Genomic DNA, 20,079 nt, shown 5'->3' on the forward strand with positions numbered 1-20,079 from the left:
AGTTAATACTGGGTATTTGACATTAAACATCTAATGTTAAATATTATTTTTTAAATTTGAAATGCATGCAACTGGCTGCACTTCACTGAAAATTTATTATGATTAAAGTAATAGATCAATGTGCCTTAAGGATTAACTCCATAACAAATATTCAGTTAACTGAGGTATTCATCTTTTCTGACAAGCTGATAGTCATTTTATTATCATTTAAATTATTTCAAAAACCTGACAGTCATCATTCTAGTGTTCTACTGTAGAAAATTATTTTAAATACTCAGCGCAATGCTGAATTACAATGAAAGGCAGGTTTCAGTGGACTAAACTCAAAAGACAGTCGGGAATAAATCAAAATCAAATTGCTTTTGAAATTCTGACTTTGCTTCATATATCTCACCAAAAACTAGAAGCACCTAACTTCGAGAGAGTTTAGATAATAAATGGGACCTGGAAGAAAAAAAAATCACTCATTATGTTAGATGATACCCATAATGTATTAAAATGACCTTTGAGTTTAAGTGAAACTCACCATTACTCATCTGTGATCCGTGATTACTTGTACAAAACTCAGTGGACCTGCAGCAGAAAAACTAAAAATTAATTTTTCATAAATTGCTTTAACTGAGGATTTCGGAATACACTTATAATGTAAACTGGGTAAATTAAAAATGAGAGAAAATAATTGTCTTAGTAGTGTTCTATGTTACTCTACTTTCCCCTTTTGTATTATTAATGTGTAGCCTTTGTCAGAATGCCTCAGATCTCACAGATTTAGATAGATAGATAGATAGATAGATAGATAGATAGATAGATAGATAGATAGATAGATAGATTGATTATTAATCCCAAGAGGAAATTCACATAATCCAGCAGCAGCATACTGATACTTACCATTCTTCATAAGATATTGTGCAATATAAAGTCTCCCCTCCTTCCCTTCTACATTTATAATCTCTGGCAATTAGGTGTAGTAAAAGACAAGCAGGAGTTAAGGTACAATTTATATAATGTATTATTGATAATATTCATAAATAATAACAATAAGCAAAATACAAGTGAATATTGGCAACCATACAATCTGATAAATCCTGACATGTCGTATCAGGCGGCACACAGACTTGTTTGTTACTTAACTCTTTGAGGGCTGAATACTTTTTCCAAAGTAAACATAGTTTCTGAAAATCAATGGTTTCACACAGAAATCAACATAAAATGTCTGTTTCTGCATGCCGTGGCTGCCAGTTTGCCAAGAATGTGTGCCAGGCTTGCAGCCAGGCTGTCTTTGCATGGCTGGGACACGGTCACAGTCACAGTGCATTGCAATCTGGTTTCTACCTCTTATCATTGTTAAGTGGCAGTCCTCCCTGGTGAATATTGTCAGTACAGCGATTAACTGGGGACCAATCAGCTGAAGATGGAACCCCACATTCATTTTCAATCACTTGTATCAAAATCTGAGTCTGACAAGTCATAGTCCAGTTCAGAGATAATAGGCAAAATGTCGTCCACGGAGTATTTTGCTTCACGCATTCGCTTTATTCTCTCACCAGATGTCAGTGCCATTTTTTTCTGTTGTTTGTGCCTTGCTACTCATGTGAGCGCAGGAAATCTCGGTCAAAACCAATGAATCTAACTATCCTTCTAGCAACAGCATTCCAACTGAAACATAATGGTTGGTTTTCGTCACAGTTTACAGTCGATTACCATCGTCAACTCCTTTTTTTGAGAAAAGTCGACATCAGCCCTGAAAGAGTTAAAATGTTTCTAGTTAAAGTCATCATTTTTGGTCAGCTTTCTTCAGAACATGTCACAGGTCTGTCTCAATGTGACTGCTGAGCTGTGCTCTTCACTGCGTTGTCCTTTTCAGGAAATGGTGTGTTGAGATGTTCCTTCATCACGATGGTGAGACAGAGACAGAGACAGAGGGAGGTGTAAAGCAAGCAAATTTATAGATTCTCTGTCCCAACCCTACAACCAATAGGGCATTGTGGTGCATAATGGCTTCTGATTTAAAACCAAACAGGCTACTTTAGACCAATAGAATTCTGGTGTGACACAGTTTGTTGAGCTGATGCTCGCCAGTGAGGTAATTTGGCTTTCCTGTGGGTGTTGATAGAGATAGTCCTGCAGAGAATCACTTGCCAAACTGGTTTTAGACAGTTTCACCCCGAACCCTGTCATAAAATTATGGAGACTCAGTCTTAAAAGGGACCGCTGTTCCTACAAATGATATAACACTAATAGTACGTATATCCATTAAATACTCTATAATGCAAAACATACTGATGGAACAATTTATTTAGCAGAAACTTCCATCAGTAGGGTGCACAAAATTTACTTGACAATGTTTGTTAAAATAAGATCAATAATCCTAAAAACACATCATAACAAACACAAGTCAATAATCTTAGAATAAGGAAAAGAAGATTTAATGGCTTGATATAAAAACTTTTCACTTACTTAGATTTATTTTCTTGTAGTGTAGATTTACCTCAAAACCCTGGCATTACCTGACAGATCATAACATACCAAATACTGAAGCATAGTTCTCATAACAGAAATGTTCCCAACGTGGTTTGTAGGCAGCATGTTGTTTTTTTTTTCCTCTGCTAAAAGACCCCAAACACCCGAGTTCCATAACGGCCAGAGTGTCACCTGCTTGCTGTCTAAATGTTATCACTTCTTTAGGTTGGATTTCACCATCGACACCTTCCACAGTTAAGGCTTCTGGATTCATTAACAGATTGACAACGTCTCGATGATCTGCTGTGAATGTCTGCAAGTGTGCCATGATTGTCAAATGCCCTTCCCATTTTTTTTTGCTTGATTTTGCCAGGACTCAGACTCATTACATCACTGACCAAGGAAAAGTAAGGTTATAAAAATAAAAGAATGAACCTCCCATTAATTCTTTTCATTCCCATTTGCAGATTTTTCGACGGTGCTGGCTGGTTTTTAAAAAAGCTTCGAGTAAGGGGCCACGACGATTAGAGAAATTTCCCGATGAGAAAGCAGCCTACTTCCGAAACTTTCACAAGGTATGTAGTTTGTAATTTTACGCTGAAGGGTTTATTCTTTTTTATAAAATATTGGTAAATCTATACAGTGCTGGTGGTAGGTTATTTTGCGTCTTAGGCCAAGCTTATTAATGCACCAACAAACTATTCAGTAGCTAATCCGTCTGGCTGGCTTCCCCCCTTATGATCTGCTCCCTAGGCCAATGCCTAATTCTCCTTAATGGCGCCAACCCTGAATCTATATAAATGAAATTGTAAGTTGTATCCCTTTGGTTGTTTGTTTGCTAATCATGCAAAAATGGCAGATTTTCACAAAATTCCTTTGCATAAGCATGTCGCATACTGTGCGTAAGGAAGGTATTTTGGCTTGTACTGAAGAACAATACATAATAAATTAAAATAATATCATGCTGTTTTAGACAAAGAGGTTATGTGTGTATAAAGCAGATCAAAATCAATTTCTAAAGACTATAGAACCTATGTCTTTTTTGTCATGATTTTGCATTTTTGTATTCTATCAAAGAAATGTCATGGATTATTTTTACTTGAGCTTTGTTTAACAATTATTAAAATATTGTAGCTCCAGTGCTAAGTGCCAATATGGAGGCTTAATCTTTACATGCTATCCTTAAAAAGGTTGCTCGCTGTGGCCACACTAGATGGTATTTATTTATTTATGACTTCGTCAGCCTTGTTATTTTTCTACAGTTCCCTGCCGGAAAAAGCTACTTATTTACATGATGGAACGTCCATTCATGTTGATGGTGATTCCTCCACGGAATGATTCAGCTTGTGCACACTGTTACAGTATATTACCGTCATGTTTGTGATATCGCTGCACCATTGTTTGGTTTTGTACTTATTGAAGCAATTGGGGGTTTGGGGGGTTCTCCATGAAGCCCTGATTTTATCGAAGCAATGGCGGGTTGGGATCCCTGTGAAGTTTCAATTGTTTTGTTTCATGAAATCTTTGAGATGGATATTTTTCCAATATTGTAAGAGTGAATGTCATTCATTGAGAGGGAAGCTGACATTTACTTCTAGTACCAAAAAAAATGCTTGTATTGTTTTAAGTTTTGTGTTTTTTGTTTTTTTTCCATTACCTCGGTCTGTGCATGAGTGGGCTGTGCAATCGATGCCTCTTTTCCCTCTGAATTGGATTAGGGTTAGGTTGAGGGTTAGGGCATTTTGAGAATATTATGTTTAATAGCTTCTGATTTTTCAACCACACTAGCTGTTGGCAGTACATCTGCTTTACTGTTCACTGTCATATCACTATTTCTACTTAATATCTAGAACTTAGCTTACTGATTTTGAAACTATTGATTATGATATATCAAGTTGTAGAGTCTATAAAATCTTTCTGTGGCCGCACGGGTATTTAATTTCTTCAATCTCTGTCCAAAATGCCTTCAGATTATACTAATCAGCAAAAGTAGTGGCACATATAAATGTAAACTGCCGTAGATGAGCACCTTAATTAGGATTCATACATGGTAAATGTTGGTTATTAATGTTATTACTTTAATCTAAATAAACCCACATACAATAAATCTGAGTGTTTGCTTATGAAGATATGCCTATCAGTGCACTATAATGGAGATGGAAAATTGAAAAATGAAATGAAAATTAAAACACATGGTGAAGTAAGGCATTTTATTTTAATTTCTTACCTAACCAAACGTGAACACGTTGTGTTCTCAATATTTACAATCCTCAACAAGTTAAAAAATATCAGATGAATTGATGGAAAGATCCTTCTTGAACAAATGTGTCACTTTCAGCTTAGAAAAAATAAAACTTGTCTATTATTAAAAAAAAAAAATCCTAGATGGCTTGGAAGTAGATGATAAGTGAATTTCTCGGAGACACTTTAACATCCCGCAAGACAAGGCATTGAGACAAAAGGATAGGTGCTGTACAGGCTTTTAAATGATCGACACACAGTGCGACAATCAAAACACACAGCTCTTCGGCAGCAGCAGCAGAAAGACAGCAGCTGATCTGACCGCATCTCCTTAGCGTGCGTTCAGCCCCCCCCTTACAACGCAAGAGGCAGAGAATCGAATTGGCTGGTGTGTAGTGCAACCCGGTTCAAGCTGGTATTATATATTATATATAGTATTATATAAATGTGGGGGTAAATATTCTGTGAACAAAGAAACACAATAATTCTCTGTTAAAAATTTATCTAATAATTGACATTTTTATTTCAACAAGCTCGACAGAATTTGACTTTAATTCACTCTACCAGTTCGCTTCAGCCAACTAACTAAAATAGGCAAACAGAAGTTTAAAATACAGCAAATTGATTTACAGATCATAATCAAATCAATCAGTACACAGATAAATGGCATGTCCTAATGACATACACACATATTTGATACAATCTACCGGTCCCAAAGTTGCTAATATGTTAAAAGCCATTATCACAAACATTTACTGTATCTTTAAAGGGAAACTTCTCATTTGTAAAGTCTTAAAATAAAATCAATTATAATTATCTCATCATTCCTTTAATTAGTTTTTCAGAACATTGTGGGTAGAGGATATCTTTGTTAAACAGGAGACACACCCGTAACACAAAAATAATAAAACACACAGGGATTTATTTTTGTCATTTTCTGCTGCCACAGGATATGTCCTTGTTTCATTGCTATGTTACTTTTAGAGACACAGAAAAAAGGTTGTTTTCCAATGTATTTTACATGTTATACCTCTTCACATAAACATAAATTTGAATTGAACCTGCATTTGAACATATTATGGCCATAAGGTCATTATCAAAATAAAGTTTTTACCTTATACTGTGACTTGAATGTACTTGAAATAAATAAAAATGCACAAAAATGTTTAGCTGTCAGTGAGCCTTGTCAACAAGTATTTGGTCTTCATTCAGAAAAGCAGTGTTCTGACTCAAAAAGAGACAGAGAGCTTTTTTTGTGTAAAGGGATCATAAGAAGAAAGTATGGTCAAAGAGAAGCCAAAGTCGCAAGCAAAAAATCATACTGCACGTTCATCAAGCTAAAAATGATAAGCAGAAATCAAAAAACCTAATGCTAGAATGAATGTTTGGTAACCGAAAAGAGTCATGAAAAACAAGTACATAAATATCCAATGCACGGATGGTTTGAAACTGCAAGTGCTGGTCTTCAAATGGTGTCACCGATGACGTCACGAATCGCACACTGCCAGAGGTCTGTGTCATGTGCCATAGCAACAGCCTACAGGACTTTGACAAAATTACAGCATTAATGAGAAAAACAAAATGGCGTCACAGGAAGCATATTATAGTCAATGTTAATTTATTACATATATATTTTTTCAGTATTAGCCAACTGTTTCTGGATGCATATTACAAAGAATTTACCATATGAATTTGGTTCCTTGGCTAAGAAAATCCCTGAATAGATATACAGATGGTTCAAATCCATCGTGGATTTCTCATACAAAATAATCGACAAGCTCAGGTCATAACAATCTGTGTTTGAAATCGGTAAAACCACCCATAATGTCAGCTGTTCACTTTTCCTACATTTCCTCAGTTAAAGAACAGGAAAAAAAATAAGCATCCCATAAAGTAAATATCGCGTGATAGATGGCCGGCAGCTCAACCCGGTCGAGGATAAATGGATGGGGGGAGGCAGCTACTTTTAGACGCTGCCTTCCCCCAAAATGCTAGATGGCAGCTCCATTGGAATGTAGCACTGCCCTGGATTCCCGCAGGGCATCCTGAGAACTGGAGTGTGGTTTCTCAGCCCTGTTGGGTACCATGGGTGCCACCAGGAGGAGCTGTGAAAGGAGCAAAGGAGCCATGCCTCATCCATAGTCTGGAAGTACTCACAAGTCACGAGGACTTGTGGGCTGAAGAAAATCCAGTTCTCCATCTGACCTGGAAGTGCTAGCAAGTCAAGTGGATGGAATTGCAACAACAACAACAACATTTATTTCTATAGCACATTTTATGTAGCTCAAAGTGCTTTACATGATGAAGAAAGAGAAAAAAGACAAAGTAAGAATTAAACTCAGAGAACACTAATTAACATAGAATAAAAGTAAAGTCCGATGTCCTGGGAGGACAGAAAAAACAAAAAAAATTCCAGACGGCTGGAGAAAAAAAAATCTGCAGGGGTTCCAGGCCACGAGACCACCCAGCCCCCTCTAGGCATTCTACCTAACATCAATGGTCAGTCTTCATTGTATTCAGGGTTCTCATGGAAGGACTTGATGATGATGGTCATGTGGACTTCTGGCCTTTAATCCATCAATGTAGGGACATCACAGTACTTTGATTAGGTGGTGGTGGCGGCACAGATTGCCACCGCAGAAAACCAGAAAAAGAGCATCAGGATTAAATTAAAATGAAGCTATGAGAAAGCCATGTTAAAGTAATGTGTTTTTAGCAGTTTTTTAAAGTGCTCCATCGTATCAGCCTGGCGAATTTCTATTGGTAAGCTATTCCAGATTTTAGGTGTATAACAGCAGAAGGCTGCCTCACCACTTCTTTTAAGTTTAGCTCTAGGAATAATAAGCAGACACTCATTTGAAGATCTAAGGTTACTATTTGGAATATAAGATGTCAGACACTCCGATATATAAGATGGAGCAAATTATTTAAGATTAATGATTTATTTGCCTGTTTAGTGTGGTGGTGGTGCTAGGATGCACTATTCCTAGAAGTAAAATAGAAAAGTCTTCTTGGTGCTTTTATCCCATGTCCTGTGTGTCTGTCTGTTGAGTTTAAAGGGGCATCAGTGACCTCTAGCGCTGTTTACAACCCTTAAAACAACTTGAATGTCATCTTTTAACACGGCAGCAAAAAAGCTTTAATTACAGTAAACTAACTTTACAATAAAGCAAAAAAAATTCCAAATGTCACATTTCTGTTGTGACAGATTAAGTGCTTGCTCGCACCCTTGCACCCTCAGACACCACGTCAGACACCAGGTAAAAGTCCAATAATTATTTATTATAATAATAATTGTGCACAAAGCACTCTCCACTCCCAAATACTCCAATAATATTACAACAATAATCACAATCCTCCACTCCCAGACGCGTTGCCCTCCTACCACCCAGCTCAGTTCATTGTCTGGAGCGAGGCACCGCCCTTTTATAGCCCCTGACCCGGAGGTGTTCCTGTCCCAACAGACCACAGTTCCTTATTCCTTCCGGGTCAGGGCAAACAGTCCTTTTCTTCACCCCGGGAGCACGTCGTTCCTTCCTGTCACGTGACCGTGACGTACTCCCGGGTCATAAGGCACGACAGAGCCCATAAGTCCCCCCACTGCGACTCCTGGTGGCCCCCAAGGTATCCAGCAGGGCTGTGTAAAAATACTACAAAGTCCATGAGGCCCTGCAAGACCTCGGGGCATGATCCTGCTGTCAGGAGAGCTCCTCCTAGCGGCCTGGGGGTGAGGACCGGCATGGAAAGCCGGTAGTCCTCCACACTGTACAACTGCTACTCATTTTGAACACTGTCATGTCCTTTAGGTCAGTTTTGACCCGCCATTGACTTTAATGGACTTTGAAAGTGCTTTGTTCACCATAAAAACAAAGTTGTATGTTCTAAATGTTAGGATCATCAGCACCACAGGTTAAGATGAGAAATAAGGAAGGTATGGGGTAAAAATTTAATGTACTGGGCACTGAAAAGGGTGTCATAATCAGGTCAAAAAGAGCCATAAAAAACAACCTTTGGGTTAACATATAAAGATGACACTTGCACATGATAGACAACTGATTTTAATAATTAAGAGTGAGGTGATGAAATTAGGAATAGCAAAGCAGTATGATGGTGACTGACACCGATAGTATTGAGCAATAGTATCATGGGTGGAGTGCTGAGAATGGTGGTGGTATTCTGAAACCAAAGGGTGAATCAACGTTTAAGTAGATAACATTAAAAGCTTTGACTGTGGTCACTACAAGGTCGTACAGAACCTGATTACCTATAGCAATCTATCTTTAGGACTGCTTAATTTTATTATGCTGAATCCTACCAGGTGTTCAAATTGTCCACAGGGAGTGCACTGGAAAAACTTGACTTTTATCTACCTTTCAAAATATCTGCTTGGCAGGGATGTAACTTAATTTCACAATATGTCAGCTATAAAGTTATTTCTGGCTTCTTTGCATTCTGCTTTATTCTTCAGTCTAGAAAGCTGTAGGTACCAATGAGGAAGGAGAGGCATCTTGCATGGGATGGACTGAACAAGCAGGCATGTCGGGAGTAGTTAATTGCCCAGAAAGATAGGTGGCAGTATTCCTCAGGGCTAAACATGATTTAGACACCCGTTAGGTGGCAGGGAGTCCCGAAATGCAACCCTGTCTTGGTCTTTGAAAACTGTGTAGCGGGGCCACATAGTTAGTGTTAAATGTCAGTCCTGAGTGCGTCTCGTTTCATTGTCCCGTTTGCTGTTTGTATGTGTAGCAGTTAATGCGGATGATGGAAGGAGACCACAGCCGCAAACCTGGAAAACACCTGTTCTTAATTAATCAATCACAGCCGTCACATAGACTATTTAAGTAATCAGGAAGGAGAGAAGAAGAAGAAAGGAGACCATTTTGTTTCAACCACTTTTCAACTTGCTTGCTGTTTTTTCACATCGCGCCTTTTCACCAGTTTGCTTTTCATTTTGCCGGACTGTCTTTCAACCGCCATCTGCTGAGACCCCGGGGTCGATTCACCATCCACCATACGCCGAGGAATCACGGTGAGGTTGCTCCAATCGCCGGGAAAATCAAACACCGCATTTACCGCTAGTTCAGTCATCCGTTTTCAGGACATTTTTATAATCAGACTCAAGTTCACAATCATTCAGTTTATCAGTCATTTTGTTATTCGTGTTGTGTGTTATATGTTACAGGGGCAAGGGAGGGTTTTTGTTGTATTTATATTTGGTGGTGTCTTGTTGTTGCTGGGGTGGAGGGATATTTATATTTATATCTGTTTCCTGTTTTTTTCATGTCTTGTTTCATTTAATACATTTAATTTTACATCCTGCTTTTGTGTACTTACATTTACATCGTCGATTGTGGAGAAAAGTTTAATTGGTTAGAAGTACGGCTTGATAGGTAAATTATTTCTCAGTAAATTATCCAGGCCACAGGTCTTGGAGGTGTAGCTGCCGGCTGGGTAAAGGGGTAGGCCGATACAGCTGCAAGAGGGCATTGCTGGGAGAGGACTGCCCTGATTTCCATATGACCTGGAAATGCTTCAGACAACTTGGGCATGAGAGAGCAGCAGTTCCCAGGTTGGTTTTAAAAGTGAGCCCGCCACCTCGCTTAACCGAGCCAGAGTTGGGAGGCAGAGGGCAACACCCTCTTGGAAGTGGAAGGATAATTTGTATTGGTACATTTTAGCTGGTGTTTCTGTAAGGTGTTGGAAATGAATAAAATTCTTTTATTTAAACCCAGAATCGTAGTTGGGCATTATTGTGTCTGTGGTTTGGCGCTCAGCTGCTCCCTCTTGTGGTTACAAGTTGTGATGGGATTTCTTCCCAAAGAGATGTAACGATTAAGAAGTGTGCTGCAAACATACTGTACTTATTCAGCTACAAGACATTAAGAGCATAAATGAAATGTGGTGACAGTTAAATTAAACACATACAAAGATCCGGAAGTGAGGTAGAAAGAAGAGTGGAAAGGAGTCCTCAGAACTGGCCTGCCGCCATACAATGAGTAATCATCGATTGCTTTTAAATAAGTTGAATGAACTGTCACATGTCATGACAAGTGATGGCAAGTTCAGAGTACTGTAGCATTTCTGGTGTTACACTCTCTTTGGTGTGTGGTGTCTTTGCAAAAGCCACCATCTAGGTGTCTCTAGTATTTTGTGATTTAAATGGTTTTAATGTTCCTCTTTGTGATAATTGGATTGTTTTTCTATTTACTATGTTTTACCCTTTCTGGATTTACTGCCTATTTTTTTGGATTCTTCAACATTTTGGAGAACCTTTGCTTTTACTTTTTTAAGCCAAGTACAGTATGACCTTCTGGTTGTTTTTTTTTTTTATTACTTCATCAAAATTCACCTCCTTTCTGGTAGATATCAGTTGACAAGATTTTGTTTTCCGAACACGTTTGGGTGTATTGTATGGATGTTGGTCTGCTGATCACAAAAAACATTATTTTTTCTTACTACATGACTTTTTATTACAATAGTATACTTTTGTGATTCACTCTCATATTAAAAACATACGTAATGCAATACAACGACTACAAGTGGAACACCTTAACGAAGCTACAAGGAATGCAGCTCAGGTATCCCAAGTATGGCAAATGGAGCGGACACCTAAAGAGTCTTCTTCTTTCAGCTGCTCCCGTTAGGGGTTGCCATGGCGGATCATCTTTTTTCCATATCTTCCTGTCCTCTTCATCTTGTTCTGTTTACACTCATCACCTGCATGTTCTCTCTCACCACATCCATAAACCTTCGCTTAGGTCTTCCTCTGTTCCTCTTGCCTGGCAGCTCTATCCTTAGCATCCTTCTTCCAATATACTTATCATCTCTCCTCTGCACATGTCCAACCCAACGTAATCTCGCCTCTCTGACTTTGTCTCCCAACGGTCCACCTTGAGCTGACCCTCTAATGTTCTCATTTCTAATCCTATCCATCCTCATCACACCCAATGCAAATCTTAGCATCTTTAACTCTGCCACCTCCAGCTCTGTCTCCTGCTTTCTGGTCAGTGCCACCGTCTCCAACCCATATAACATAGCTGGTCTCGCTACCGTCCTATAGACACTCTTCTCCACCCAATCCACCCTGCCTGCACTCTCTTTATCACCTCTCTTCCACAATCCCCATTACTCTGAACTGTTGATACCTTGTATTTAAACTCATCCACCTTCGCCAACTCTGCTTCTTGCATCCCCACCGTTCCACTGACCTCCCTCTCATTTACACACATGTATTCTGTCTTGTTCCTACTGACCTTCATTCCTCTACTCTCTAGAGCAGATCTCCACCTCTCCTGGGTCTCTTCCACCTGCTCTCTACTATCACTACAGATCACAATGTCATCAGCAAACATCACAGTCCACGGGGACTCCTGTCTAATCCCATCTAGTTAGCCTGTTACCTAAACAGTCTCATTACATTAAAAAAGACCTGGCCGCTCTGTAAGCATTTAGGCAGAAAACTGTGGCACAACCACAAAAATATTTTTGCCTCCTCTTTGTATAAAATCATTCAAGCGATGAACAAAGAATGTGAATGATTTTGATATTTGAAACAGATGTTTCCATGAATAACTGATGCCAGAATTAAGGAAGCCATTTTTGTTGGCCCACAAACAATAAACTTCATCAATGATAAGTGGTTTGAAGATTTGCTAGTGAGGCCAGAGGAGTCACAAGGAAAGCTTTCAAGGATGTGATTGAGAATGTGATTGGTCAAATTTACTTCTTTTTCCCACCACATTTCCAAAAAAGGAGATTGGTAATATAGACACATGAAGCGTCATTTTATGCTATTTTGAGGTAGCTGAATATGATCACAAATATTATAATATGTTTGATAATAAATTCTTTACTGGTGGTCTTAGCCCTCTAATAGCCAATCCTAGAAGGTTAAAGATTGCAGATTTCAAACATAAATATATGGGATATTGTTTTAGATTATTTCAAGACCAGTGATTCCGAATAGAGCGTTAACTTATGATTTCTGATCCTGTACTAATAGTAGTAGTTTATTTATATAGCGCCCTGTACAGACAAAAGTTCACAGAGCACTGGACAGCAATACAATACAAATACAACAGTTAACCCTTAAACTGCCACATACTTGGGGGGGTTAATGCACCCCTGGACGCCAAATACTTTTTTGCTGCACTTTTTAAGTAAACGTCACACTTCACCAAGAAAAAGTGAACTTTTAATGGAACACATATTATTTCCATAAAATGAGCACCACAATTACTGCAACAGTGATCAGTTTACACATTGCCAATGAACTGTAAAAACTATTAAAAAAACTGCTGCAACAATCTATTATTATATGTACAAAGTGCAACTGATGGCATTGATGAAATTCAGTAAATCAACGAGCCAACTGCGCTTGAACTGACTGCACACAGGCACACAGAGGCCAATGGCTGAATCCCAGAGACAGTGAGGCTGCAGTGCTGCAGGGGCCGACAGTGGTCATGAGATGGCTGCTCAACGAATGTACGGCATGGACTTATCAGCTCCGGCATGCTGGCAAATTGCACTGGGAAACGACTATAGCCAGTTGTGGCGTTCAATAAATGTATATCACCGAATATACTCGGCTCTGGCAAATTGCACTGGGACCCAACTTTAGCAGGTACTGGCAGTTTAAGGGTTAAAACAAAGCATAATCAAGACGAATAAAAATAACAAATAAACAAACAGGAACTATTCAGCACTGATTAGAAGCCTGTTTAAAAAGAAATGTTTTCAGTTGCTTTTTAAAAGAATCAACAGACTCGGCTGCAGGAAGACTATAAGGCAGTCTATTCCATAGTCTTGGTGCCACAGACTGAAAGACACAATCCCCACGGGTTTTTAGTGAGTGTGTGGGACGACTAGAAGGCCCTGTTGCCCAGATCTGAGAGTCCGACAAACTGTATGGCGTTGGAGCAGGCTGATTAGGTACTCAGGAGCTTGTACATGTAAAGCTCTGAAAGTAAGTATCAAAACTTTAAAATGGATTCTATAAAACACTAGGAGCCAGTGCAGTGTGTACAAAATGGGAGTGATATGATCATTCTGGCTAGCACGATTTAGGAGCCTGGCAGATGTATTTTGGACTAACTGAAGACGTGAGAGAAAGGACTTCATCAAACCCGTACAGAGAGCATTACAGTAATCAAGTCGTGAGGAAATAAAAGAATGAACAAGCATCTTCAATTCTGACGTTGAAAAAAGATTTCTTAAATTAATGAAACACGAGCGGCTGACTGATCTTACATATTCATCAAGCATCAGGGACTGGTCAAAAAATAACCCCAAGGTTATGTAAACTTGACTTAATAACAAGAGAGACAGAAGATAATCTTAAGGTAATCTCAGAATAAAGAACAGGAGGAGCAACAATTAGTACCTCAGTGTGCCTTTGTCTTGCCCCGCTCATTGCGATTGTGGGATACTTTTGTGTTTTTTGCTTATTTTGTGACACTAGTCGCACGCGGTTTTCCAGCCACGTTAGTGTACAATCACATTTCATTGATCAACATTAGATCAGCGATGGAAGATTTTTTCCTGCATTACAACTTTACTAGGGGTCTAGTCGTCTGTGGACGATCAGAGGGGGAAAGCATGATACATTTCTACGACAATCGAGAATATTTAGACTTAAACTGAAGCGCACATTTTAATATTTCATATATTTGATGCAAGTATTCTGGTTCATTATGTACTCCTACCTTGTGATTCAAATTATTACATTTCTTTTAAACACCCTGAATTAGGGTGGGTTAGGGTTAGGTTTGGTTTGTTTAGTGGTGGACAATGACTGTCTCTTGGAATTCAGTCTGTAGACATGGCCCTTTGTCCCCACTCACACTCAGGTCAGTGATAGCGCTCTCCACCCTGTATTTACTTTTGCTTCTCAGCTTTATAGGGTTCAGACATTTTCGGACTACTTCAGACTTCTTGTACTTTTGAAACGCAGAGTCCATCTTCGCAAAAATGAGAACATGGCAAGACGATACACCAGATGGGATACAAGTCTATCACAAGAAATACAAAACTAGCTTTAGTGTTCTCCTAATATATATATGAACATATTACTGGATACATGAAATATCGACTGCCGTGGTCTGGTTCCCTGCCCAGGGTTTGTTTCCTGCCTTGCACCCTGTGTTGCCTGGGATTGGTTCCAGCAGACCCCCATGACCCTGTATGGATTAAAAGCCAGAAGTCTACATGACCATCATCATCAGGGGCCTCATGTATAACGCCGTGCGTAGAACTCGCACTATAACATGGCGTAAGCACAAAAGCCGAAATGTGCTTACGCACAGAAAAATCCAGATGCAGGAATCTGTGCGTACTCCAATTTCCACGTTCTTCTGCTACATAAATCCCGATCAGCGTGAAAACTAACGCTCGCACACGCGCATTTTGTAACGCCCCAAATCCTCCCAGAATTACGCCTATTTGAATATGCAAATCAATATAAATCGCCCTTAAGCGCAGCCTTCTGTGAAAAGACAATGGGAAAAGCACGGGGAAAATATAAGAATTTCAGCGAATACCAAGTGGAGGCAAAGGAAAAACATACTATTTGTTCAAATAAACCGTGGTATAATCAACAAAATGAAGTTGATCGAGTGACATAGCGTGTTGGAGAAACTTGAAAGCTCACATTCACAAAATCGTACAATGCCGGAAATAAAAAGAAGTCACATATCAAAGTTGCCGTGAAAAGAAGAGTTGTAAGCCCACTGTCTGAGTGTCATATGAAAGTTTATTAGGGTACAGAGAAAAAGGCACGGTGGGGAAAAAGCACGAAATGTCAACTTTAATCTCGAATTTTCCACTTTAATCACGTAGTTTATTTTGTCATTTAGTAGAACATTATAAACTTCATCTTAAAATCGTTTAATTAACCAGTTTCTCAAAATTACATCATAATTAAAGTAGCACGTTAAATGCTTTGTTTTGTATTTGATCTTCTACTGTATGTGATCTATGTGTGTGAATCACTACTTGCTTCTTAAACTGGCTCTCTTCTTCCAACTGGACACAGAGTCCATTACATTTGTGATATTACAGCTCTCTGAATAACTAAAATACTGAGATGTATACGTGATGTCATTTTCATGATGATAGGAGCTAAAGCATTTATTAAACATGTGTTTCATGAGCCTCGTGCTCATGACAAGCATTATCTTTTGTCGAAATTTGTCGCTGCGTTTTTAGCTGTGTTGTTATTTTCTCTTTCTGTTTTATATTCAATATATATTGGCGTGGCCGCCCCTGCAGTCCTTGCTTTTCTTTCCCCAAGTAACCGATCGCCATACAATCAGCTCTGTAATAGACGTTAAGCCATCTGTAAGCTTAGCGCCGATTCTTCAAAACGTTTAAAGAACATTGAAATATCTTCGTAGTACATGTTTAATTATTCTATCCTTCACGACACTCCCAGTGAAGAATATAGATTATTTAAATGAAGTTAAAGTTTTATGTGTATAATTTAACAAACATATTTTGCTGCATTTCACCTTAAAAATGATATCGTCATCATATGTAAACAGCGCTTTATAAAGTGGCTCAGGTTGTGAGATATTATAACTGTAGTGCAAGTTTACAGTGAGGTGATTGTACTTATAAGTACAAACCGTTCTACAAGGAGCAATTGATTGAGTGCATTTAAAGTTCTTGGGATTAAACTGTTTTGAACCGCGAGGTCCGTACAGGAAAGGCTTTAAAACATTTTGCAGTGGCTGAGACACCGTGTCCTTAAAGCTGTATACCGATAATTCTCTTTCCGATCAGCTGCTGCTGTGATTCACACTCAGATACAGTGATATAAATACTCCGAGTCGTGCAGTGAGAGTAATATGGAAAAAGATGATCCGCTGTGGCAACTCTAACGGGAGGAGCTGAAAAGAAGAAGAAGAAGAAGAAGAAGAAGTGAGAGTAACAACGCTAAAGCAGTTATGGTATTTGGAATACTATGGCTGTTCCCTGGACCAATATATTGTTACAAGTTAATTACAATCAGATGCATTACACTAATAAACAATATGCGGTTAGTTTCTGTGTATTTATAAAGCTGCGTCATGAAAATAATGAGTAATCACACAAGAACAGTAGCATTGCTTTGACGCTGGGTGCCGCCAGTTTGCAAAACCGAGCGGAGAACTTGCGTCGACAAGGCATGAGGTACCGTGGAAAAGTGCGTGGCTTTACGCCAAGTGTAGGTTTTATACATCGCGATTTGACGTGGAAAAGTTCTTACGCAACATTTCTGTGCGTACGCACCGTTTATACATGAGGCCCCAGGTCCTTCCATGAGAACCCTAAACACAAAGAGGACTGTTTCATTTATGTTAGGTAGAATGCCTAGATGGGGCTGGGCGGTCTCATGGTCTGGAACCCCTGCAGGTTTTATTTTTTTTCTTTCCAGCCGCCTGGAGTGTTTTTATTTTTGTTTGTTTTTTCTGTCCTCCCTGGCCATCGGACCTTACTCTTATTCTATGTTAATTAGAGTTGTCTTATTTTAATTCTGACTTTGTCTTTTTTTTTCTTTTTTCTTCATCATATAAAGCACTTTGAGCTACATTATCTGTATGAAAATGTGCTATATAAAAAAATGTCATTGTTGTTGTTGTTGTATTTAGGATATAGTGGGTTGGATAACGGATGGATGGATGAGATGTTGATATGCAGCACAAGTAATCTGACTGTTTTTTCATGGATATTTTGTTATTGTTTGCTGTTGTTCTATATGAACCCCCCATTGAAGCCTCTATGTTTTGTTAACTCTGTTCTCTATAAAAGCATGAGATTCATTTTTTTTTCAGCCATTACAAGCATCAAGAGTTCTGTTTTCAGTTTATAAAGTGACTTCCATGAGGCTTTCTTTTGTATTTATGGTGTTTGTGGATTTTTCCAAAGGTAACCATTTAACAATATTGCAGCAAAAAAGCATGTGTTTTCCATGTTTTTGAGCATACAACTGGATAATTGACATGTGGATTATGCAATACAAGTAGCAAGAGATTTTTTTTTCTTTTTTCCATGGACGTTTTTTACATCATTTGCCATTGTACAGAATTGGTCACTTTTCACCAATGTCATAAACTTCTTTTTCTCCATTTTGCATGCAAACATGAACTTTTTTTTCTCCACCTCCAATACAAGATATATATAATTTCTGGGTGGAATATTCCTTTAAAAGAAAAAAAAAACCAAAACAAAACAGCATGACTGATTAAAAAGCCATCAACCACAGGAGGGCGCTACCAGCCACTTCAAGTCCAAAGTTCAGCCATACCCTGGCACTCTTTGGCATGAACTTTTTGGGACCTCTGTATCCCTTTGCCATGTGCGGTGGCTCTAACACTGTAGGAGCAGTGATTAGGAAAACCAAAGAGTATTACAGGCCTTCTGTAAGTTTTAAGCATAAGCCATGATTCTGCAGGAATTAACTTACAAATGACATTCAGCCCTTGTGAGGAGCTGCTACAGATGTGTGTACTGATTCAGCTGACAAACACCATTTAAACTTTACTCTGGAGGGTACGCCAGACCGGCATTGTGCTTATCTAGCACAGCACAGCCTCTGCTGTGTCAAATTATCCGTCTCGAACATCAATGCTGAATTAACCGTTTGTATTTAGAGACTTGACTCTCTGTCACTCTAATGTTTGCAGTATGTAAATGAATTGGATCCGCACATTTCACAACTTGATGGTGAGTCTTGAAAAAAATGAAAGCATTTGGATTTCAGTTTACATTTCCTTCTTCCTATCAGCCAAACTTAAAAAAAAAAAAATTGCATTGTACTTTACTTATGACAAGGACAGATCAGAGAAGAACGGTGTCACAGAGGTTAGTACAGGTGCCGTTTGATTTGTGGCTTCATCGATGTCTGTGTTCATTTCGAATTGGTCACTAGGATGTGTTGCTGGATTGTGCTCAATGACGCCGGGGAACACTACTATTTGGGAAAAAGCTTGTTTATAAAAAAATACATGATGGAAAGAACAGCCCTAAACAAAGCAAGAACTAAAAAGGGGGGATCTTAGTGTCATTAACGGTTCTGTCACGTGGTATGGTTTTCCATACCCATAATGTCAGAATCGTCAGCAGGGCCGGCTCTAGAATGGACTGCTAGGGTGGGCGTTTGAAATTCTCGAATAAAGTTGACTTTGTGCACCTAAAGCCTAAGTGACACAATGTTATCAAGAATATATAATACAAATCCTGATATGAAGGATAAATTTTATTCATATTTTTTATTTTCTGTGTTTGAGACACAAAATTGCCACCAACCGTTATCCAGTTCCGCATTGGAGAATTGCTACCAACCATCAACCCAGAGGAAGAGTTGTCCCCCTTGGGACATCTGGGGTGGGGGTACCTACTTGGCAAATCGGCTAAACATTTCATAACCTGATGCAAGGTTATCAAGGATATGTAGTAAAATATCAGATATTGTAGGAGCCAATCTTAGAAAGTTAAAGCTTTGAGTTAAACTCATATTGCTTAATTTGAATAGAATATACATTTCTTTCATAGTCTTACACAATGGTATAGTCTTTTTCCCCCCTATAAGTTAGTAAGAGAGAGAACTGTCTTGCTGTAACTGAGATACAGTGTGATAATTGAGTCAGTTGTTGTTTAGAACGGCTCCCAGTACTCAGGGACTTGAAAGACCCATTTTTAACTTAGAAATGGGATAGGCATACAGCTTTTTGACTGTTATTTTGAAATGGTTCAGAAACATTTTTTAAAGTGATTTCTAACGATTTGAAATGTAAGAAGATTTAAGCTTTGAACAGAACTTTTCTTAACAAGAATTTTTCATTTTCTTTTTGCTATTTTAATTTTTCTTTTTTGTGTGAACTGTTTTACTTTGAATTTTAACTAAAGGTTTTAAAAAACGAAGATATTTTGTCTGTGGAATCAGGCTTTTGTTGAATCCCATTTTTTAAGTTAGAGCTGTTGAACTTTGGTAATTTTGGAAAAAACGCAGCTTCAAATATAAATGCTAGATATAAACATACAGATATAAATGCTAAATTGTATTCATTTTTATTTAATTAATGAACATAATACATATATCTATTACTTTGTTTCTTACACATTTTTTTTCTCATTACCCAAGTTTGTCTTTTTTCTGTGTTTGACACCCAGAATTGCTGCCAACTGGCTTCAAGTGCCACATTAAGAGAAGTGCCACCCAGAGGTAGACTTGTCCCCTTGGAGAATCGCCACCAACCATCATTCAGGATGTGCGTTCCTCCTTGGGGAATCCACAACACAAGTCATAACCTGATGCAAAGTTATCAAAGATATATAATAAAATACCAGATATGAATAATACATTTTATTAATTTTTATTTAATCAATGAAAGTAAA

At 38.5% G+C, this 20,079-nt stretch overlaps 1 protein-coding gene across 1 annotated transcript in view; it reads left to right on the forward strand.

The window, feature by feature from the left end:
* dok6 (docking protein 6) overlaps window positions 1–20,079 on the forward strand; it is a 477,966-nt gene that overhangs the window by 258,509 nt on the left and 199,378 nt on the right. Inside the window, exon 2 of the mRNA XM_039754349.1 lies at window positions 2,928–3,035. Coding sequence (XP_039610283.1) covers window positions 2,928–3,035 — 108 coding nt within the window. The remainder of the gene's footprint in view (window positions 1–2,927; window positions 3,036–20,079) is intronic.

The sequence above is a fragment of the Polypterus senegalus genome, chromosome 5 (assembly GCF_016835505.1).
Source record: "Polypterus senegalus isolate Bchr_013 chromosome 5, ASM1683550v1, whole genome shotgun sequence".
NCBI lineage: Eukaryota > Metazoa > Chordata > Cladistia > Polypteriformes > Polypteridae > Polypterus > Polypterus senegalus.